Raw genomic sequence first — 20,894 nt, 5'->3', positions numbered from 1 at the left:
CAGGACACTTTCATGCAGGAAGACTGTTTTATTTATCCAAGAAACAGACACATGCAGAGAGAACTGTTAGTGATATTCATACATCGGCACATTTAGAGAATCAACTTGTGCAAATAGCTACATGGAAACGTGGAAGCAGCGTAAGGTAAAATACACCAAGTGGGACAATTGCACATCACTGCCAATACTAAAACATTACATTTATCCCCAAACTTTACACTTTGGTCACAAATTGGAGGGCTGTCAGCAACAACTGTTAAATAATGTTTTTAATGAATTATTTCATCACTGTGTTTAGCTCCACATTCCCCGTGAGTAAAAATTTGTAATAAATTACTCACGGGAAAGACAGACAAAAATAATCCTTGTTCCAAATATTCTTTCCAGATGGGTACAAGCAAGGCATTTTAAGTGCAACGTCCTAACGGAAATATTAATCACGTCTGTTTGATATCTTTCTGTATTTAATGTTCCAGCTGGAAATTTGTGTTGTGATTAAGCAGTTTCCTGAGTGGCGCATACCACGGTAGATAGCTAATGAGGAATAAGGGCACTGAGGCAGACAAAACAAGTGTACCACTATGTAAACAGTCTCACACACACACAGAACCTGCATCTATACACAATGTCATGTTTATATTAATAGCCACCATGTCTTAAAAAAATTTTTAGCCATTTTACTCAGCAACTCAGAACTGCATGTACAATAAGCAAGGTGTGCTTGTGTGAATATATCTGCTTAAACATTACTTTATTAAAAAGAAAGAAAAAACTGAATGGAAGCTGAAGTGCCCAGCCTCCAAGCGGAAGTGAGACTCTGCTTTGTCAAAGCGAAACTGCAGAACTGTGTTACGTGTTGGACAAATGGGACGCAAAAATGTTCCGGATAGAGGTCCAAGTAATGCAAGCAACACCATAGGCTTAGAACTAAAGACCAGTGGTTCCTCAGGAGCAGGTTCCACAGAGACTCAACATATACAACACCCTGTCTCCTATGGACATAGGATGTGTTTAGAGTTCTATAGTGTCCATACAGTGTGATCTTAATTTATACATCACAAGGAAGGAAGCTGCATTCCATAACTTTGCAGGAATTAGAAGGAAAATGAGCTGGAGAATAAAACCTGAAGTCTGTCTCTCAGGTGACAGTAGCCACAATATAAGCAAGAAGCTCCAGTGATATCTGATATACTATATTAGTAACACTAAAGCAACCGCATTCATACATGTTAGTTTATTTTTAAACATTACTATCCAAAGGATGACCAGCTGATCCTAAATATACAGTATGGAATGATGGACAAGTGCTTCCATTCCTCCATGTGAGTAGTGAGACATGCAGGACTTCGAGAAACCAAAGTGTGTCCCCAGTCCAGGGAGCAGAATGCACCCCCCCCCCCACCAAAAACAGTCACCATGAAAACTTGGAACTCCTTGTCTTGTAGCCGCTGCAATATTAGGTGGAGCACGGACCAGTAAGGTAGGGTGGACAGTAGTGGGGGAACTGCGGTGGACTGCGGAGCTCTACTGAGCATGTGACAGAGCTCCAGCACCTTGGCCGTACCCGAATCCTTTGGGGCCGAAGTTCTTGGCGTAGCATCCTGTTGAGAAAGTTTTATTAAAAAAAGAAAAAACAAAGGAACCAAGTAGAAGCATCTGCTCTTTTACACCTCATCCTAAACTAGTCCTGTAACAGTACGGTGTATTCTTAAACTTAGGAGCATTATCTGACATTTCCAAAACAGGGTTGAACTTTCTCACCGCTGAACTCTTAGGTCAGCTTGCAGAAGCAATTAAAGAACCTTTGTCAGCGGTACAGCTCGCATTCCCTTGTTAGGACTGGAACTACTACTGTTCACTGATCACATTACCTGACCTGATCCCATCCAACTTCACCGAAACCTGCCCAAACAGCCCATCCCACCCAACAGGGCTATTTGTGAAAACGGTGAGCGATGGAGACCTTTACAGAAGATCTCGCCGTCCTTGTCAGCCAGGGTCGTGGACTCCAGACCCTTTCCACATTTGGCACAGCGGAAGCAGCTCTTATGCCATGCCTGAGAGGGAGAAAAAAGACATTACTACATTACTCATTTGACTACTGTGATTACTCACCACAGTTTTTTGCTTATCCTCTGTCTTACTGAACTAAGACTATGACCCAGTGAAGACAAGCAATATTACACTTGCATATCCACATATGCAACATTGTTTGTGATGTTTTAAAAATAAAAACTGACAAAGCAGAGAAATTCTGGAAAAAAAATACATTTTACACTATACAGGTGGTCCCCGGCTTACGATGGGGTTATGTTCTGTGAAACCCATCATAAGTCGAAAACGCATTTAATACACCTAACCTACCGAACATCATAGCCTAGCATACGTGTGATGACAATTACAGGTTTGCCGCTTTCATCTGGGGCAATTCTCTTGAGTTTCTCCTCAAGACTAATTTCCTTCCTTTTCTTCTTCCCACCAGTAGCAGGAGACACAGATGGGTGTTTCTGTGACATGATGGATGCACAAAACACAACCGCGTGACAGACTGGGAGATGTGGATCGCCGCTGCTACCCAGTATCGTGAAAGAGTACCACAGCACATATCACTTGCCCGGGAAAATTCAAAATTCAAAGTACGGTTTCCACTGAATGTCTATCAACAGCTCACCGTCATAAAGTCGAAAAAAATCGTAAGTCGAACCATCGTAACTCGAGGAGCATCTGTATTACAAAAAAGCTCAATAAAGAATAAAATGATTTGATAAAATACATATTTACATTTACTTAAAACGCTTCAGACAGACTGATTTAGCTGACTACTGGTTTGGACATGAGGGGGTGCGGTGGTGCAGTGGGTTGGCCCACAGTCCTGCTCTCCGGTGGGTCTGGGGTTCGAGTCCCGCTTGGGGTGCCTTGCGACGGACTGGCGTCCCGTCCTGGGTGTGTCCCCTCCCCCTCCAGCCTTGCGCCCTGAGTTGCCGGGTTAGGCTCTGGTTCCCCGTGACCCCGTATGGGACGAGCGGTTCTGAAAATGTGTGTGTGTGTGTTTTGGACATCTGGCTATATTTAAGTCAGTTTAAATTATTCACGTGAGGCATTTACATTACATCTACTTGTTTAGCCAACACTTCTCCAAAGCAACTTACAATGCTGAAGTACCTACAATTATTTATCTATTTACACTTCACAGCTAGAAGACTTTACTTGAGCAATTTAGGACAAGTACCTTGGTGAGGGATACTACAGCTGGAGTTGAAATTCAAACCTGCGACCTTTAAGTTAAAAAGCAGTAGCTCTTACCACTATTCCACCAGCTGTCCCCTACGTGCCTCATGGAGTAGTCCAGAAAGTGTACTCAAATTTTTGACTGGTAGGGTATATGCCTGGTAACCTGTTTTTCCCTAAGTCACGCAAATCAATAACCTTCTCCTTGACCATAACCTTACGGCCCCGGAACACTTACGCTGCCGGCCCCCACAACCTTCTCGGCGGCATACACAGCTTTGCTGCAGCGAGGACACACATCAGAGCCGCCGAACTTCTGGGCGAATTTCGAGGGGTTCGGATTGTTGGTGGGACGATGGGGGGCTTGTCTGTGAAAAAGAAGACCAAGAAGAGCTAGAAAACATCCACTTCAGTAGCTGGGGTTCATATCCCATGTAGTAGCAGTTGCGGGGGGGGGAATTCATCAGTTGCATCAATTCAGTGACGTGAGCTGGGAAAAGGGCGACACTCCAGTGCTGGGATCTCTTACTCTTCTGGCTTGATGCCTAGAGACTCTCCCTTGTCCATGCTGAGGGTCCCCGCTCCGCCGCCGTAGCCGTAGCCTTTTGGGCCGTACTTCTTGCCGTAGCAGGCCTTGCAGTAGACCTCGTCCCCATGGATGGCCACCGTAGTGCTGTCCAAGTTCTTCCTGCACACCACTGAGAAGCACATATTAGGAACAGTTAACATGTAGCGCAAGGATCAGAAGTGCAGTGACATATGGTGCTACTTTAAAGTATGTAAACCCTATAGGGATGCCATTCTTGTATAAAATATTAAAATAAACTTAAATGATGACTTATCTACCTGGTTCAATCAATGCAACTTATGGTTCGCTTATTTTTACACCTGCACTACCTCTGCGTTTCTACTAAACACACGATTTCCTCTAGAGCAACATACGGAATTGGTCACGACACACCTGTTGTCATGTCACATGAGAAACGCCGATTCTCATTAAATAACCATTTTGCGGTAAAACCGAGGAACACAAGGATTCACACTTTCCAGCATCACTGCAACTGTGGTGCTTTTCATTTTATTTTCTTTTTATTTGCCGACAACAGTAGCATATAATTCGTGCCATCTGAGTCGCAGTAAACAACTGTACTGAAACTTTCTAAAAATTGTGGCTTTAGTGTAAAAAATAAAATGGGTAGGTCTGAAAATGTCCTAATCCATTTTACCTGTGACTCATGCACATGTTTAATGTTCTTGAAAGTAAATGTCGGTGATGTTTAGTAACTGCTAACAGAAGTGCGATCGGTATGTTTGTTAAAAGGGATCGTTTCTGGTTCAGCACAGAGTCGTTCATGGCACGCCGTCAAAGGCGTACCAGGGCTATGTGACTATATATTATAAAGAGTTTTTTGAATGAATGTGCCAGTACTGGGACACACCAAAGAACCCAACTGTGCTAGGATTGACCGGACACCTGTTGTTTAGGACATGTCCAGATGATGGATAAATTGAAGAGGCTCATAAACGTGACACCCACATGTCCCATCATGAGGATATTCAATGCCGGAGTTAACGGACGACGGTGTTCCGAGCCACCGATTCCCTATCCGCACTTCAGATGCATAATTTGGATAATGTCACTCAGCATTTATCGCTGATGCGTACTGCTGAGGGAAGAGGGTTCGAATGCCGTGAATTCCAGGAATCCTACAGGCAGCGTGTCCTTATAAGGACAGGGTGTCTGCGTCACTCGCAGGCCCACCTCTCCATATATGGGCAGCGTCTCTCCGTTTTATTGAGAAATAACTCGTGGCTTGATTTTTCCTTCTTGCATCACAAACACATTCTTCTGTGGAACACCAGCCCACAAAAACAACAACATTCTTTCTGCATCTCATAGTGCGACTTTGGAAATTCTCTTCGGTGGTTTTAAACTGATACGATGCTTCTGCAAAAGGGAGTTTTGGACTGAAGTGTCACTTCATCCACAAAAGATGAAGTTTTTCTGAAATCTGACTATGGGCTCCTGCAGAAATTCTGGGATTTCTCAACAAGTGCTCCAAAGTAAGTAGTAAATTAAAAAAAAAAAAAAGATCGATCAGTTAATTTATACAATAGGGGCTGTTCAGCTCATTAAATTATTATAAGAAAAATAAAATAAATAAATGTATTAATATATGAAAACTAATATTTAACTATATTAAATAAAATATTTTGCATCGCAGCATGGGCCCCAAGGCCATATCTTGCAGCTGGTGGTCAGTAAAGGAGACATGTTACAGGGTCTCAACTACAGGGGGCGCCATTAGCTGGCAGGCGGCGGCCTAGGGGGACCCCTCATTTGACTTAAGTTCTTGAAGGTAAAAGTTTTGACAGGTGGAGGCCAAATAGTCAACAGGTGTGTATGGCCCATTTAAGAAAATATGTGGTAAATATTACTCCCAAACTGTGCTACTTTGTTATTTCTTATTGTGCTTTTTTTTTTTTTTTTTAAACTTTTTAAAAGGGACAGAATAACCTGGAATATACCTTTAATAAGAAGCATCATGTTCAAATACACAGTTTCAGCTTGGACAGGCATCTAAGGCAATTAAATTCCTGCATCGCCAGCATGGTGTTAGTATGAGTCCTGTGGTCCACGGGACTCAAACCAACACCCTACTAGCAATGGCGTAAAGAAAGATCAATTAGGGTGGGAGACAAAGCTTGCTTACTGCATAGAAAGCAGGACTTGTGGTAGCTCCGGCCATCGCACTGCACCTCCTCTGCAAAGTACACCGTTTTCTGGCAGCAGCCACACTTGTTTCCCCCACCAAAAGGCATCCTGTGTCGGGGCACAGATCACATGATGGGCGGTCAGGGCAGGACAGGACAATGCGCACACACCCTTCTCAGTCATACACAGCACTTTGGTCAACACTGTGCAGTGCATCAGGTTCACCATCAGTGCATTAATTTGCCTCCAAGCATTACATCATCGTACGGTACGTTTACCACAAATACGCGACACAAACTCCGCACTCCCGCCGACGCGGATGTAGATTTGCCAACTCGTCCCGACAACCTGACGGCTGTTTACCGCTCCAGGATCTGGTTCTCATTTTATGTTCACATGGAGAGAGGAATTCTGGGCTGTGAAATGGGAACGGATCGGGGCTGACGCGTCTCGGCTCCACACGCAGGCCGACACGCACACAGTGTCAGATTTCCTCCGATTCAAACAAGGTGAAAATACAGCTCATTGAACATAAAGATCCGACAAATTTATTCATTTATCTGAACACATTCCTTAAGGGACTTAAAGCGGTAAGTTACCTACTGTGATTTACCCATTTAAACAGCTGGGTAATTTTACTGGAGCAAATCTGGGTAAAAACCTTGGTTAAGGGTTCTACAGCAGGGCGTGGAATGCAAACCTAGGTCTTCTGAATGCAAAAGCAGGCACTGACCACAAAACTTCCTGTTTTTACATAGCTATAAAACAACTGTTGTATATAACAATAGCTGCCTATTATGTGGTTATATATAAACTTTACATACACACTTTTTTATATAGTGCCGTTTGAAAGCATGTTAACCCTATAGGGATAACATTAGCTGGCTGTTGTGTATGCATACGTCCATATATATATATATATATATATATATATATATATATATATATATATATACACACACATATATATATATATATATACACACATATATATATATATATATATACACACATATATATAAATTGCATACATACACAAACATTTTTTATTAATACAGTGCTGTTTGAAAGTATGTGACGCCTATAGGGATGGTCATTCTTTCAAAAAAACACTGAAATTAACATAAAATGAATAAATGATTATGATTTACACACCCAGTTCTACTTACCTACCGGATTTAATCAGTACAACTGCTTCGCTAATATAACCTGCTCTACTTGCATTTTCCTGTCATACATATACAAATATTAATGCAATGGGTAATTTTTGCTAAGGCTCAGTATAGAATTCATGAAAACATGTTAGAAAAGCTCAGGGTGTGTGTGGATTTGAACAAACTTGATTGATGGGAGACTGAAACGCAAGCTGGGTGTTGCTCCGCTGCGCTGATATCGACACTTTTATTCACTCCTGTCAGGTAGGTTACAGCGGCACTTCCATCCTGGTGGCGTGGAGGCTCTGAGGCCAGCCCACTTCCTTCCTGAAGGTGATGTCATGTTCCATGTCCATTTATTGCTTGTTACAGCTGTTAAAATACTCTCCAACAAGCTGCCGCCCCACCAGCACAGGGTGGATTTAAATGTGTGGTTGGTAACCGTGGTGATCATAACAGCAATATAATATCAATGGAGTACCCATACCAGCAGGTGGCGTAGTGGTTAGAGTTGCCACCTTGCACTTGAAGGACCCAGGTTTGAATCCTGCTGTTATACCCTTGACGAAATTATTTACCCTGAATTGCTCCAGTAAAAATTACCCAGTTATGTAACTGGGAAAATAAGTAGCTTAACGTAAGTCACTTTAGAGAAGCTGCAGCGAAATAAATGTAATGTGATCCAAGCAGATGCTGACTTTAAAGTTTAATGCCTGCTGGAGTGAAGCACGTTTGTCATCCTACTCCCACCAGCTTTTACACGCTGAAGTTACGTTCTCCTTTATGAAGCGCTTTAATATGTCGACAAGAACACTTATTTCACGCGTTTCCTGTGCTTTTCTGCAGCGGCTCAGTTTGACCGCACGCTTCTGCGAGTCCGGCCTAAACATGGCCGAAGATTATTTCTCGTTCGCAGCCTTCTGGCCTGACGCACCGCTTCCCGTTCACCCGCGGATGTGATGCCGCACAGAGGAAGCCCTGCTCACGGCCGCACGTTGATAAGACGACCGATGTCAAGCGTGCCCTTAAAGGTGAAGTACAGCGCTGGGGCCGCTCTGCTGAAGAAAACAACTCCTAGAGGTTGTAACTGACATTTCTTTTGTCCGACTGCCTCGAGGTTTCGTAACATCCTCTGTACCGGGCTCCCGGACCCATCAAGCCAGTTAGCACCAGTTTCTCCAGATTTTACGTTTCATTCATGCGACTGGGTGGTGCGTCCACCAGCTGGTAGCGTAATAGTAGTTAGAGCGACTGCCTCTGGACCCAAAGGTCGCAGGTTTGAGCCTCACCTCCAGCTGTAGTACCCTTGAGCAAGGTATTTACCCTGAATTGCTCCAGTAGAAGTTAAGCAGCTGTATAAATGGGTAAATAATTGTAACCTTAACATTGTAAGTCGCTTTGGGGGAAAAGCATCAGCTAAATATGTAAATGTAGATCTGGGCGACTGCAGCGAATGGATGAGACTATAATAAAGAGGAAGAGTACCAAACTTCTGATTTATCAGCACACATGAGTGGTATCATTCATGTGATCGAGATGCATGGGGACTAGGAATGAAAATGGAGTAACAACATCAGGTGATCATGTATATTTTTATACCTAATGTTTTATAAACCATTATACTGGGCTGTTTTTGGACAGGAGAACCAGAAACATAGCTGTTCAAAGTGACAAGTTTGACTGGTTGTGATACAGCAACACCATCATAATGGCTTTAACTTAAAACCGCTGAGGAACAACTGTTGACGCGTCACAACCGGCGAGTAGCGTTTCACGCAAAGGTCCTCGGCGGTGCCCTCGGAGCGCGCGCTGCGCACACCGAGGGCCACACTAGTGCGCTGCTCCCTCCACGAGCTCCACAAACACAGGAACAGACAGGGTGTGGTTGATCCTTCCTCTCACAAGTGTGTGTGTGTGTGTGTGTCCATAATGCAGCAGGCCCCCTGTGACTAACAAACACAGCTGGAGTGCGCGATGCATAAATGTGTTTCGTCATCTTTCAGAAGCATGTGAACAAACATCCCGCCACCTCTTACATTCACATTTCCAGCTGAGACTTCTCCCCACCGTGACTTGTGATTTTTACTGGAACAATTTCAGCGAAGTACCATGCTCAAGGGTGCAACAGCTGGAAGCGGGATTTGAACCCGGCCAAGGCAGCGGCTTTAACCGCTACGCCACCTGCTGCCCGTTGGTCTCAAAGAATTTAGAGCGAGAAGAGCAGCAACTAAAGCGTGAGAAAATTCAAAAGCGTTGCTGCTTGGGTGTCGAAACTGCAGAGCAGTGTGTTTTCCGGCAGCTTTCTGAGATGTTGGCTACAGGTCACTGCACTCACTGCACTCAGAGCTCACTGCTGGCAGCAAACGAGTCTCTCCTGATCAAGTCCCAGCTTGCTGTTAACAAGGCAGAGCTGCATGGTAAATGAAGCTCGGAAAAGGTGTAAAACTCCATTAAATGGCTTTCCGGTTCATTTTAGTCTTCCGTTTCTTTCTTTTGCTCTAGAAACATCATATTTCACCAGTGTTTTTTATGAATTCCTTTGGAATAAAAACAGTCCCTAGGAGTAAACACAGAGCAGTGGGAGGAGAAGCAGATTTTGCACTCTGGCTGAGGCTTTTAAGCTCATAACTCCTAGACACACATCCGCATAGGAGTGTGAAGAATGCAGAGCATGAGGAAGCGCAAAGGCTGCTGGGTAACGTTCCGCTCCTACCTGTGGCGTCCTGCTTGGAGTTGTTCGTCTGAGGCTCCTGATGAGGCACGGGGTGGCTGCACTGACCAGCGTGCTGGGGAGACACACCAGAGCTGTCGGACCGCTCTACACACTCAGTTGGAGGGTGGGGTCAGACAGAGTTAGTTATAACTGAGGGGGTGGGGCCAGAGAGAGGCAGTTATAACAGAGGGGGCGGGGCCATTTAGACTAAGTTATATGCAAGTGGGTGGGGCCAAAGAGTCAGTTACAGGAGAGGGGTGGAGCCAAACAGTCTGTTATAAAAGAGGGGTGGGGCCACAGTTATCTGAAGGGTGGAGCTATATATTGGCAGTCAAATGAGAGTGGGTGGGGCCAAATAGCCAGTTCAATGAGAGGGGTGGGGTCAGAGAGAGAGAGAGAGAGAGAGAGAGAGAGAGAAAATCAGAATCAGAGGAGCATTAAAGTCAATGAAAGTTTTAGAAGGTTTGAGACTGAGTTTTGTGTGTGAAAGATGGATGAAGTGTGAAAAAGAAAATGTAGAGACACCGCAAAGGGCAGAAGAATATAGCGACTGACTGATATCGAGAGAGGGATGTGGGAGAAGCCAAAGGGAAGGAGAGCAGAAATTCCATCCGGTCATTTAGATAGTTCTGTTTCAGTAAACAGAGAAAAAATGAAAGGCTTCCGCACCCTGTACTAACGGCCCCGTGTGACTTGTTTTTGGTAACCAAAACTGTTCTTCTAATCTGAAGATAACCTGCGTGGCCAACATGAAAACACCATGTATATGGGGTGTGTATGTAGAGCGGTCCAGACAAAACCCCTTAGGACAAGTAACTAGTGTAATTCTTCAGATTATTTGTAATGTATGAACACTTCTCTGAATTGTAAAATACCACATTTGTTATACTGTATAATGAGACAGCAGTAAGGAAGGTATTAAATACAAAATTTATTATACAATGAGGCTACACTCATATGTAGACATGCACCAATGAGCATCAGCTGGTTGTGGGTTGAGTCAATCTGCTTGGAAGGAAAGACAGACAAGAGACACACAGAGTTAAATCCCAGACCTATGAACTGCGCCAAGGAGTTTCAGTGATGAACTACTCTGTTGTCCATGAATGGAGCCCCTGCAAGCACACAATTCAATTCAATTCAATTCAATTCAATTCAATTCAGTTCAATTCAGTTCAATTCAATTGGAGAAGATTAGATTCAATTAGATTCAATGTGGTTAAATTAGGTTAAATTAAATTTAGTTGTATTAAATTCAACTACATTCGTTTTTTCCTCACACAGTAACACAGACAAAGGATCGGAGATATAATACAAATAAAAGGTCGCCTGTAAATTAAATTACTGCAGTAATCAACACCATTCGAAATTAATGCAGGAAAAGCAAGATCACATAATGACCGGATAATAAACCGAACTACAATCACCACAAACCCTACAGCAAGAAAGGGACACACATTATGAGACTGAACAAGTACAACATGAAATTCACCGTCCCGTTCAGTGTAAAAAATAATTGTTACCACAGTACATCTAACTCAGGATTCAAGGATACAACAGCAAGAACCCTCTTGAGACTTGAACCTGCATCCTTTCACTCAAGTTTCAACATCCTTTCTGCTCGCTGCCATTTTTATATACTTTGTTTTCTACTCTATAATTTAAAGATATCACTATATTTTGTAGATACCACAGGGTATAATGGAGCATTTTTTTCCAATCCCCTGACCTTTAACATTAAAGCATAATAGATATGTCACTGAATTGTAGATACGGTTCACAAAATATGTGAAATGGAAGTAATTCATTTCACAATCCCATTAAACCACATAGTCTGAAATTACTCAACATGCCCCATAAACTTTGACTAGCCCCTTAGGAACATAAAGGTCAAGTGTATGTAGCCTATAAATCAGAGATGCTACTCTTTTCACAGGCGCTCCGATGAACTGGCCAGTGACAGTTGGCATTTGAATGCCTGACAAAGCATCGCTGCTGCATCACGTCCCTCTCAAAGGTGACACGGGTTCAATTATGCAAAGTCACTGCACACCTCGATCTGCAAAAAAGTGTCTTTTGTACATGTGGGAGAGGATTCCACTGAACCAGAGCGGAACTCGGGCTCACAACTTTACCAACTATTTAGAGACAGGGGACAGCAGCAGAATTTCCCCATCCCCAAAATTAATTAAAAAAAACATGTATACACATTTATCCGATGCTTTGCTCCAGACCATATTGCAACATTAAGGTACCTGCAAATATTTGCATATCTATATCTATATGTATAGCTATATCTATAGTCACACACATACACACACTTATGTATGTATATATGTTTATTGTATATGCAGATATATACATATATACGTATATGTTCTCTATATATAACTACACATGTGTACATGTATATGCAATTATATATACATATACATATGTAAGGGGGTATGGTGGTGCAGCTGGCTTGGTCAGGTCCTGCTCTCTAGTGGGTCTGGAGTTCAAGTGCCTTGTGATGGACTGGCGTCCCGTCCTGGGTGTGTCCCCTCCCCCTCCAGCCTCACACCCTGTGTTGCCGGGTTAGGCCCCGGCTCGCCGCAAACCCCCCCCTTTGGGACAAGCGACTTCAGTCAGTGTCTGTGTGTGTCTCTAAAAGGTCCTGTTGCTATCAAATCATGTTCCTGTTGCCAGCAATGACCATATCAGGACTAAGTGCCTTTCGGTCCCGCCTTCCATGGGTCTGGTCTTATACTAAGCACTGCTGACCTGACCTCACATATGTTACATTCCTTTGGCGAACGCAGCAGTAGGTCTTTTAAGAAATTCCACATGGTCTGAGTTGAAGCCCTGTCTGCGTCCCACGTGTACGCACAGGATCACTGGACGGATCAGTACACAGCTGATGATTATTTCAGGTGAACTTCGGCTTCTGTAATATCAGTTAAACACACAGGTAACACTGAGTCTTTTCCAAAAAGGCAGAATTGATTTGTTACATGAATTGTGACACAATTTAGCCTCATATTTCCTTGTGTTTTGCAAATTGATTGAATACCAGTTTTCAACATCGACAACAATGGGAATAGAACAGTACGGGGCTGAAACTGGCAATGACCGATTGTGTTGTTTTTGCACTGAAAAGGAAGATAGACAGTGTTGCTTGAAAGTGTGTGAACCCCTTGTGCCCCTTAGTTTTACCACAAAATGGATATTTAATGAGGATTAGTGTTTCTCATGTGACATAACAGGTGTGTAATGACCAATTCCATATGGTGCTTCGGAGGAAATCATGTGTGTAGTAGAAACATGCAAGTAGTGCAGGTGTAAATATAAGTGAACCCCAAATTACATTGATTAAACCAAGCAGGTAAGTAGAGTCAGGTGGATAAATCATAGTTAATTGTTAATTTTATACATTTATTTTATTTTATACATTTATTTATTTTTAGGGGGGCGCAGCGGCTCAGTGGGTTGAACCGGGTCCTGCTGTCCGGTGGGTCTGGGGTTCGAGTCCCACTTGCGGTGGACTGGCATCCTGTCCTTGGTGTGTGTGTGTGTGTGTGTGTGTGTGTGTGTGTGTGTGTGTCTGTGTGTGTGTGTGTGTGTGTGTGTGTCCAGCCTTATGCCTTGTGTTGCTGGATTAGGCTCCGGCTTCCCGCGACCCCGTATGGGATAAGCGGTTCAGACAATGCATTTATTTTAATATTTAGATTTTATAAAATTATTTTAATACTTTATGCAAGAATAATGACCATCTCTATAGGTTCCACATACTTTCAAGCAGCACTGTGTTCACAGAACTGAGACCTTTGGCGAAAACGGTCTTTACATGTTGACTGCTCCATCCAATTGTTATTAATATTTTTTTCTTTTTTGGAATGGGACCAAGAACATTTGCAGTCAGACTGGAGTAATATCAAGAGTTATGACCATAATCAGTGTTTACCACATTGTAATATAGAATGACAAACTAGGACAACAGCGTTATTGCCACAGCAACAGTATAAATATAAAGCATATTTTACAAATTACATGAATGAATTACAGTCTATTCAAGAATAAGAGGGGAAAAAGAAACTGAATATTGATCAATAAAAAGCAGATATAAATGGAGGAGAATCCCATAATTATGTATGGGTTGTATGGGTCCTTAAATTATATATTGATTAAAATCATCAATGTGTAAAACTGAATAAAGATGCATATATATCAGTAAGGACATTCATGTATATATTTGCAAGCAGACACTACTTCTGCTTATCAGTTAAGGGGTATCAGGGAGTATTCGCTGTTATTTTATATTTCCATTATATTTGTTATTTATTTTTCACAGAAACAAATACACTGGGCAGCAAAGTAACCCAGCAAATAGCGCGCTGTCTCATAGCACCTGGGTGGTGCGAGAGGACATGGGTTCCATCCCCGCTCAGTCTGTGTGGAGTCTGCATGTTCTCCCTGTGTCTATGTGGGTCTCCACCAGGTGCTCTGGTTTCCTCCCACAGTCCAAAAACATGTTGTTCAGGTTCACCCTTGTGTGAGTGACAGAGAGAGTGTGTTCCACTGATGTATGGATGAGTGACCCAGTGTAAGTAGTGTATCTAGCAGTGTAAGTCACTGTGGTGAATAAGGTATGTGGGCTGATAGTAACACTACATAGAGTTCATGGGAAGTCGCTTTGGAGAAAAGGGTCTGCTAAATAAATAAATGTAGATAGAGCAGATGTACTGCATGCTTTGCACTGACTGTCTGCTGTCTCCCCCTTGTGGTCACCTGTAGATTGAGCCTCAGCAGCGGCTCTTAGCCAGGCTCCTGAAAGTTCTAGAATACAGCACGTTGTAGCAGACTTTACCTTATTTGAGTTCCGGGAAAAATATTTAAGTTTAACCAAAAAAAAAAAACAAAAACATATATTCCATGGTAATGATTTTGATTGGTATACATTTCCTGATACTTTTCTCTTACTGCGTTTAGATAAATACAGTTATTTACCCTACTGGGCTATTTTACTGGAGCAACTTGAGGGTAAGTACTTTGCTCAAGCTACTACAGTGGTAAGGGCAGTTTGATCTGAACAGCTTGAACATTTACATTCACATTTATTCATTTACCAGACGCTTTTCTCCAGAGTGACGTACATCTCATAGAAAATACAATGTGTTCATTACATTAGGAGAAAGAGAGGCATAGTTGCAGACATGATTAAGTAAAGTTTGTTTCTTTCCACTATATGTAGCAATGTTTATCGTATGAGTAGCTGCATTAAACTCCGAATAGACAATTCCTGATCACCTTCCTACAATTTTTATTTATTTATTTATTTATTTATTTATTAAGGGGGTGCGGTGGCGCAGTGGGTTGGACCACAGTCCTGCTCTCCGGCGGGTCTGGGGTTCGAGTCCCGCTTGGGGTGCCTTGCGACGGACTGGCGTCCCGTCCTGGGTGTGTCCCCTCCCCCTCCGGCCTTACGCCCTGTGTTACCGGGTTAGGCTCCGGTTCCCCGTGACCCCGTATGGGACAAGCGGTTCTGAAGATGTGTGTGTGTGTGTATTTATTTATTATTTTAAAGGTACACAGACATACTACTGTCTCATAGCACCTTGGTGGTATGAAAGGATATGGGTTCCATCCACACTCAGTCTATGTGGAGTTTGCATGTTCTCCCCATGTCTGTGTGGGTTTCCTCTGGGTGCTCTGGTTTCCTCCCACTCTCCAAAGACATGCTGTTCAGGTTCACCCATAGCGTGTGAGTGACGGAGAGAGTGTGTGTCCCATTGATGTATGGATGAGTGACCCAGTATAAGTAGTGTATCTAGCAGTGTAAGTCACCTCGGTGAATAAGGTATGTGGGCTGATAACACTACATAGAGTTCATTAGAGGTTGCTTTGGAGAAAAGCGTCTGCTAAATAAATAAATGTAATAAATGTGCTATGACCTGCCCTGATCTCTTACACGCACGTAACATTGCTGTGCTGCGTAAATGGTTTGAGGGTCCAAAGGGTGGTGTTTCCAGTAGTGGTCTTCATCATGGTTAGATGGGGGGGGGGCATCCTGAACAGGACCAAGAGCTTCATTCCAGATATACTAATTCATCATGAGAAAAGTTTCTCAACTTCATTGACTCCAATCCTCCATTTATAACTTACACTTGACTACTTTCTTACAGCGTGGCGTACTATTTATAGTCTTACACATCGAAATATCGTAACATTTTCACACACGGGAGCCCTATTTTCAGTAGGGCTCCCGTGAGCAGGTGCTCCTCAGTTTAGGCCGCTTCGCGGGGGGTCTTTAACACGGAATCATGGAGCCGTCTCTCAGGAACACCGCGCTGAAATTGCGGGAAAGGGGTGAACCCCTATGAAAAGAGCACTTTGAATGGGCCGTTTGAAATGTGTGCCATGTGCCGCTATACACCCTCAGAGCACGGCCAGCGCCAGCGCTAACACTGTAAGTGGCAGTAACATAAGAGGAAAAGAAGTCAAGATAAAGGAGCCCTGGGGGATTGTGGGTAATTGGGGATGAAGGCGTCGGGTGTGCGGGTGATGTACCGAGGCTCGCTGCCGATTGGCTGCCTTTGTACGCCAAGCTGGGGACAAAATGGGGTATTCAGATCGGTATTTATTTCCCTTCAAACCCAAACCCAAAGGACTCTGCTTGTCCTCGATCCCGTGTCTTTCCCTGTCGCTCTGCCACTTTGTCTCCCCTCTTGCAGAGTGCGCAGATGGTGGTGCTTACATCATCTCAGGCCCGCCAAAAGTGCCCGCTCGACCCCCCCGGCGACGGCCTCAGGGTGATGCTGGCACAGGCAGCCCTTTGTGGCCATCGGCGGCTGCCTGCCGTCCTTCATTACGGGGAGACAGAAAGGGGGCGAACCCTTGCCCCGGGTCTGTGTCTGTGTGTGTGTGTGTGTGTGTGTGTGTGTGTGTGTGTATGTGTGTGGGGTGGGCTAAGTGAGTGATATGGCTACAACAGCGACATGCGTCCCCCTCCCCCTTCCTGGCTCCCCATAGCAAAACCGTGCAGCGCACCCCGCCCAGGCGACGCGTTCCGCAGACATCGCCGAGACCCCACGCGACGCGTCCGTCTAGACAGCCGCTCGTGTCTTTTGTGTTGCGACGGCAAGCCGAGCACACGCCACCCCTGGAACCTGCAACCACGGGGACCTCCCTTGCAACAGGGGACAGGGATGCTGGTGGACACCGTCCTTACCGGTGGGGACCACAGGGTTGTGCCGTGATCACATGTTCTGTGCTCTGCACCGAGATAGAGAGAGAGAGAGAGAGAGAGAGAGAGAAAGAGAGAGAGACAGAGCTACTGAACTCAGGCTCGGACTCCGAAAGCCCAGCGGACCAAGTTAACCGGTGCCTGGATGAAAGGGTGAGCCGGACACTGTCGCCACCACACCGAATTATGACCCTCTGGGTTTACCAGGGGGACAACAGAGCTCATTTGGTCAATGTGTCTCCTATTATTATTATTATTATTATTATTATTAATAATAAGAATAATTCATACAAGTATTATTATACTCACAGTGTTAGTGTGTGTGTTGCATATCCTTTGTGTATCTTTTTTCATGATCTTACACAGACCGCGCTCTCCCTATTCCCCCCCCCCCCCCCCCCTTCACTGTGTCAACAGCTTCTTTATTCCGATCGCTCTCCGGTCTCAATGACCCTCAAGGACGCAGTGCAAACATTTCAGTCCTGGAGGACGGTTAAGGAACAGCTCCTCCGCAATCAGAGCAGCCCAGGAGGGTCTTCACTCCAGGGGCTCTTCAGGGACCTCGGCCGCTGTGTTATGAATTCCTGGAATCAAGCGTCCACTTTGTAAGTGGTTGACAAATTGAGGTTCAGTGTGCCTGGAAAATGACCACAGTGGTGCCCCTTCCAGCAGGTGGCTTATGATACATCAAGGCCAAAGTTGAAGCTTCCAGTATTGAGATGTAGTATTCTGAAGCAAGACGCGTAATGCAAACAGTGGGGGTCCGACTTTGTTTTAAAAATCCGAAACATGGGTAGTAGGTGGTGTAGTGATTAAAGACACAGACTTGGAAGAGGGGACTCAAGTGCTGGGAGAAACTCTGCACTTGAGCTCTAAACGGGTCACTTAAAACACCACCGTAAAAAAATGAGTAAAATAGATTGATAATAAGCCTAGGAACAAATTTCCGTTTCAGTTTATTCATTTAGTGACACTTTCCTCCAAAGTGGCTTACAGTGTTAAAGGGTAATTTCTGCTCTATTTTACCTTATTGATTTACACTTTCTTCCAAAGTGACACATAATGTTAAAGTACTCGATTCAGGGTAAGAACCTTGCTCAAGGGTACTACAGTACAAGGTGGGATTTTAACGTGGGTCCTTCGAGTGCAAGGCAGCAGCTCTAACAACTACGCCCCCTGCTGCTTGAAGCTTTCCCGTGTTTAACTGCGGTACCGCAATGGATGGGCGTAGGATCTATATCCCTGACTTCTTTTCACCCCTTGGAACCACGTTCACTAAATACTGGATGTGCAAAAGGAGATGATTATGATCTGCCTTTACCACGGTAAGCAGAGTTCAACAAGGCCGAAAGTCTCAGAATGAAGAGCTGAAAAACAAGTGTCATTGTTTCCAAAGAGTGAAAGAGGAACTTTGGCCAAAATGCCCCAAGCAAAACTTCTCCTTTCTGCGTTGCACTCCGCTAATTGGAGACCGTAGGACCCTATTTTTAGTCGCTGCGAAGCCCTGCGTGGTCCGCTGTCGCACGCCTGTCTCTCACACAGCTGCACTTATAGGTAGGCAGTGTGTGTGTGTGTGTGTGCAACCGATGGCTTCAGAAGTACGGTTCGCCGTGTCTTGCGTGGGGAAGAGTTGAGGTTGCTGACCGGACAAGACGCGACTCGCTAGAGGTGAAGGCCACTGCCTCGGAGCTCCGCGACTGAAGCAGAGCCAAGCGCATGGAGTAAGTTACCGCAGTTTACCATCTCGGTTCTGGCAGTGCACAGTGACAGACTGGTACGCTCTCGGTCCCAGAATGTTCTGGGTGTTTTTCGGCAAGATTGCCGTCGTCGACTGAAAAGAAAGAGACCCTTCTCGAGCGCTCGGCCTTCAGCTGGACCCGTCATTCAAAGTGTCGCACATTAACATCCCCGCAACGCACCCAGTTGGGTGTGCGATGCGTTCGGCTGCAGAAACGTACGTTGAAGGTGAGTCACAACTTCTGCTGCGAGATGAATATCTTGAGAATTTCTTGCTCTGAAGTTTTCCAAAGCAGGGTGTGGGGGCGCGGGGGGTTTGGCCGGGTTCTGTTCTTTGGTGGATCTGGGGTTCGAGTCCTGCTTGGGGTGCCCTGTGACGGACTGGCATCCTGTCCTGGGTGTGTTTGTCCCCCCCCCCCAGCCTTACACCCTGTGTTGCCAGGTTAGGCTCCGGTTCACTGCGACCCCGCTTAGGACAAGCAGCTTTAGCCAGTGTGTGTGTGTGTGTGTGTGTGTGTGTGTGTGAGAGTTTTCTAAGGCCTTAAAAGTGTTCTGTATTACAAAGCAATACTTCCTAGAGAGAAAATTTTATATAAATACCACTTTGCCCAGTCGTGGTTAAGGATAAAGGCTTCTCCTGATGGCTGTCAGTTTAAGTCCAATAAGGGGCTCTGCTGCTGAAATATTCAAACTGAATTTCAACAACATTCCTTGTTACTCTGGAGTGCAATAAACATGTTGGCTAAGTATGTGGCACAGCAGGTAGCACTAGTGCCTCACAGGGCCTGGGATCAGTTCAGACATGGGTTTGAATGACTTTGAATGAGTTTGAATGTTTTCTCCCACAGTCCAAGTGTGTCCAGTGTGTGTGTGTGTGTGTGTGTGTGTGTGTGTGAGAGAGTGTTAATTGTTCTTCTGTATAGATAGATACAAATAGACTGTATCTATCAGTATTTGACACTCTAAGTGCTGGATAAATCTGTCAGCTAAATGCTACATAGTAATAATTGCATTTTGCTTTAGAGAAAAGCACGTATTAAATAAAATAAAATAAATAAATATTACAAATAAGCATAACATGCAATATAACTCGGATAAACATTCAGCAGTGGGACCAGAAAATCTATTTATACTAGTTGTCTGTACCATGAACATCTGTTCTAGGACAAATGTATATCTAGATATATACATACTGCATACATACAGTATATGTATACACACACACACACACATATATAAGGTTTTTTCTTACTTTATCTGTTGTTTTCCATTACAAATAATGTTCCTGCTGATGCTTTTGCCTCAATTTCCATTTTGTTGCGTGGACGACCAAATGTCAAGCAAGATGTCATGTGTCTGGTCGGACCACTGCAGGGCGGCACGCGACACGAGCCTCAAGGTTTCTCTCTAAAAATAACAAGGTGGTGTTTACTGGTGGCTGCAGGACAAACAGACTCTTGTCCTAACATACCCTCGACACGCAAGAGTCGGCTTTTCATCCGCCACCCACCAGACGGCCTGCGCTATTTGTTCGCTTTATTGAATTTTCCAGAACACAAGATCCGTGTTTCTTCCCGAACGCCAGCGGTTCAAGTGGTCTCCTGAGTTGGTGCCGACTGCAGCTTTCACTGCAATGGACCGTCTGCAGGTTCCTATTTTCTGTAAACACGTTGCTAGGCAACCACACTTTTGTTTTGCGCTTTGTTAAGTGGCACAGCAGGACACTGCTTAATGCTACCAGCCAGACAAAGAAAATAAAGAAGTAAGTAAGATTAAATATTGAAGCCCTAGATTTTAAATGAAGGACAAATGCAGTTCCAGCTTTTGAACAAAAGAATCATAAACATATAACTACAAAAAAAAAATGTCATCGACATGTTGCCTTTTGTTGAGAGCAACACCTTTGTCTTTTGCTGGACCATTTTACCACAGGGATGTATTTTTAAGACATACTTGTATCCTTGCTCGTTTGTGTGATGCATTTTCTAATTCGGACAGTTCTCCACACACACACACACACACACACACTGTCTGGACCACTTGTCCCATACGGGGTCGCGGGGAGCTGGAGCCTAACCCAGCAGCTCAGGGCGTCAGGCTGGAGGGGGAGGGGACACACCCAGG

General features: G+C 44.3%; 1 protein-coding gene across 1 annotated transcript; it reads right to left on the bottom strand.

Moving 5' to 3' along the window:
- Window positions 1-13: 13 nt before the first annotated feature.
- Window positions 14-9,938, bottom strand: csrp1a (cysteine and glycine-rich protein 1a). Its single transcript, XM_018760617.1, has 6 exons — window positions 9,812-9,938; window positions 5,943-6,052; window positions 3,758-3,926; window positions 3,467-3,596; window positions 1,964-2,057; window positions 14-1,601 (listed from the first exon to the last, which is right to left on the bottom strand). The coding sequence occupies exons 2-6, from the start codon at window positions 6,049-6,051 to the stop codon at window positions 1,525-1,527; spliced, it is 579 nt and encodes a 192-aa protein (XP_018616133.1). The 5' UTR covers window position 6,052; window positions 9,812-9,938; the 3' UTR covers window positions 14-1,524.
- Window positions 9,939-20,894: the final 10,956 nt, after the last annotated feature.

This window comes from Scleropages formosus, chromosome 19 (assembly GCF_900964775.1).
Source record: "Scleropages formosus chromosome 19, fSclFor1.1, whole genome shotgun sequence".
Lineage (NCBI taxonomy): Eukaryota > Metazoa > Chordata > Actinopteri > Osteoglossiformes > Osteoglossidae > Scleropages > Scleropages formosus.
Note: the sequence above shows the minus strand (reverse complement) of the source record. Positions and strands in the feature narration are given on the sequence as shown.

Coding starts and splice junctions, on each gene's coding strand:
- csrp1a (XM_018760617.1), bottom strand. CDS start 6,051: ATGCCTTTTGGTGGGGGAAACAAGTGTGGCTGCTGCCAGAAAACGGTG. Junction 2,058..3,466: donor AGGTTGTGGGGGCCGGCAGC/GTAAGTGTTCCG, acceptor TCTCCCTCTCAG/GCATGGCATAAGAGCTGCTT. Junction 1,602..1,963: donor CGGCGAGATCTTCTGTAAAG/GTCTCCATCGCT, acceptor CTTTCTCAACAG/GATGCTACGCCAAGAACTTC.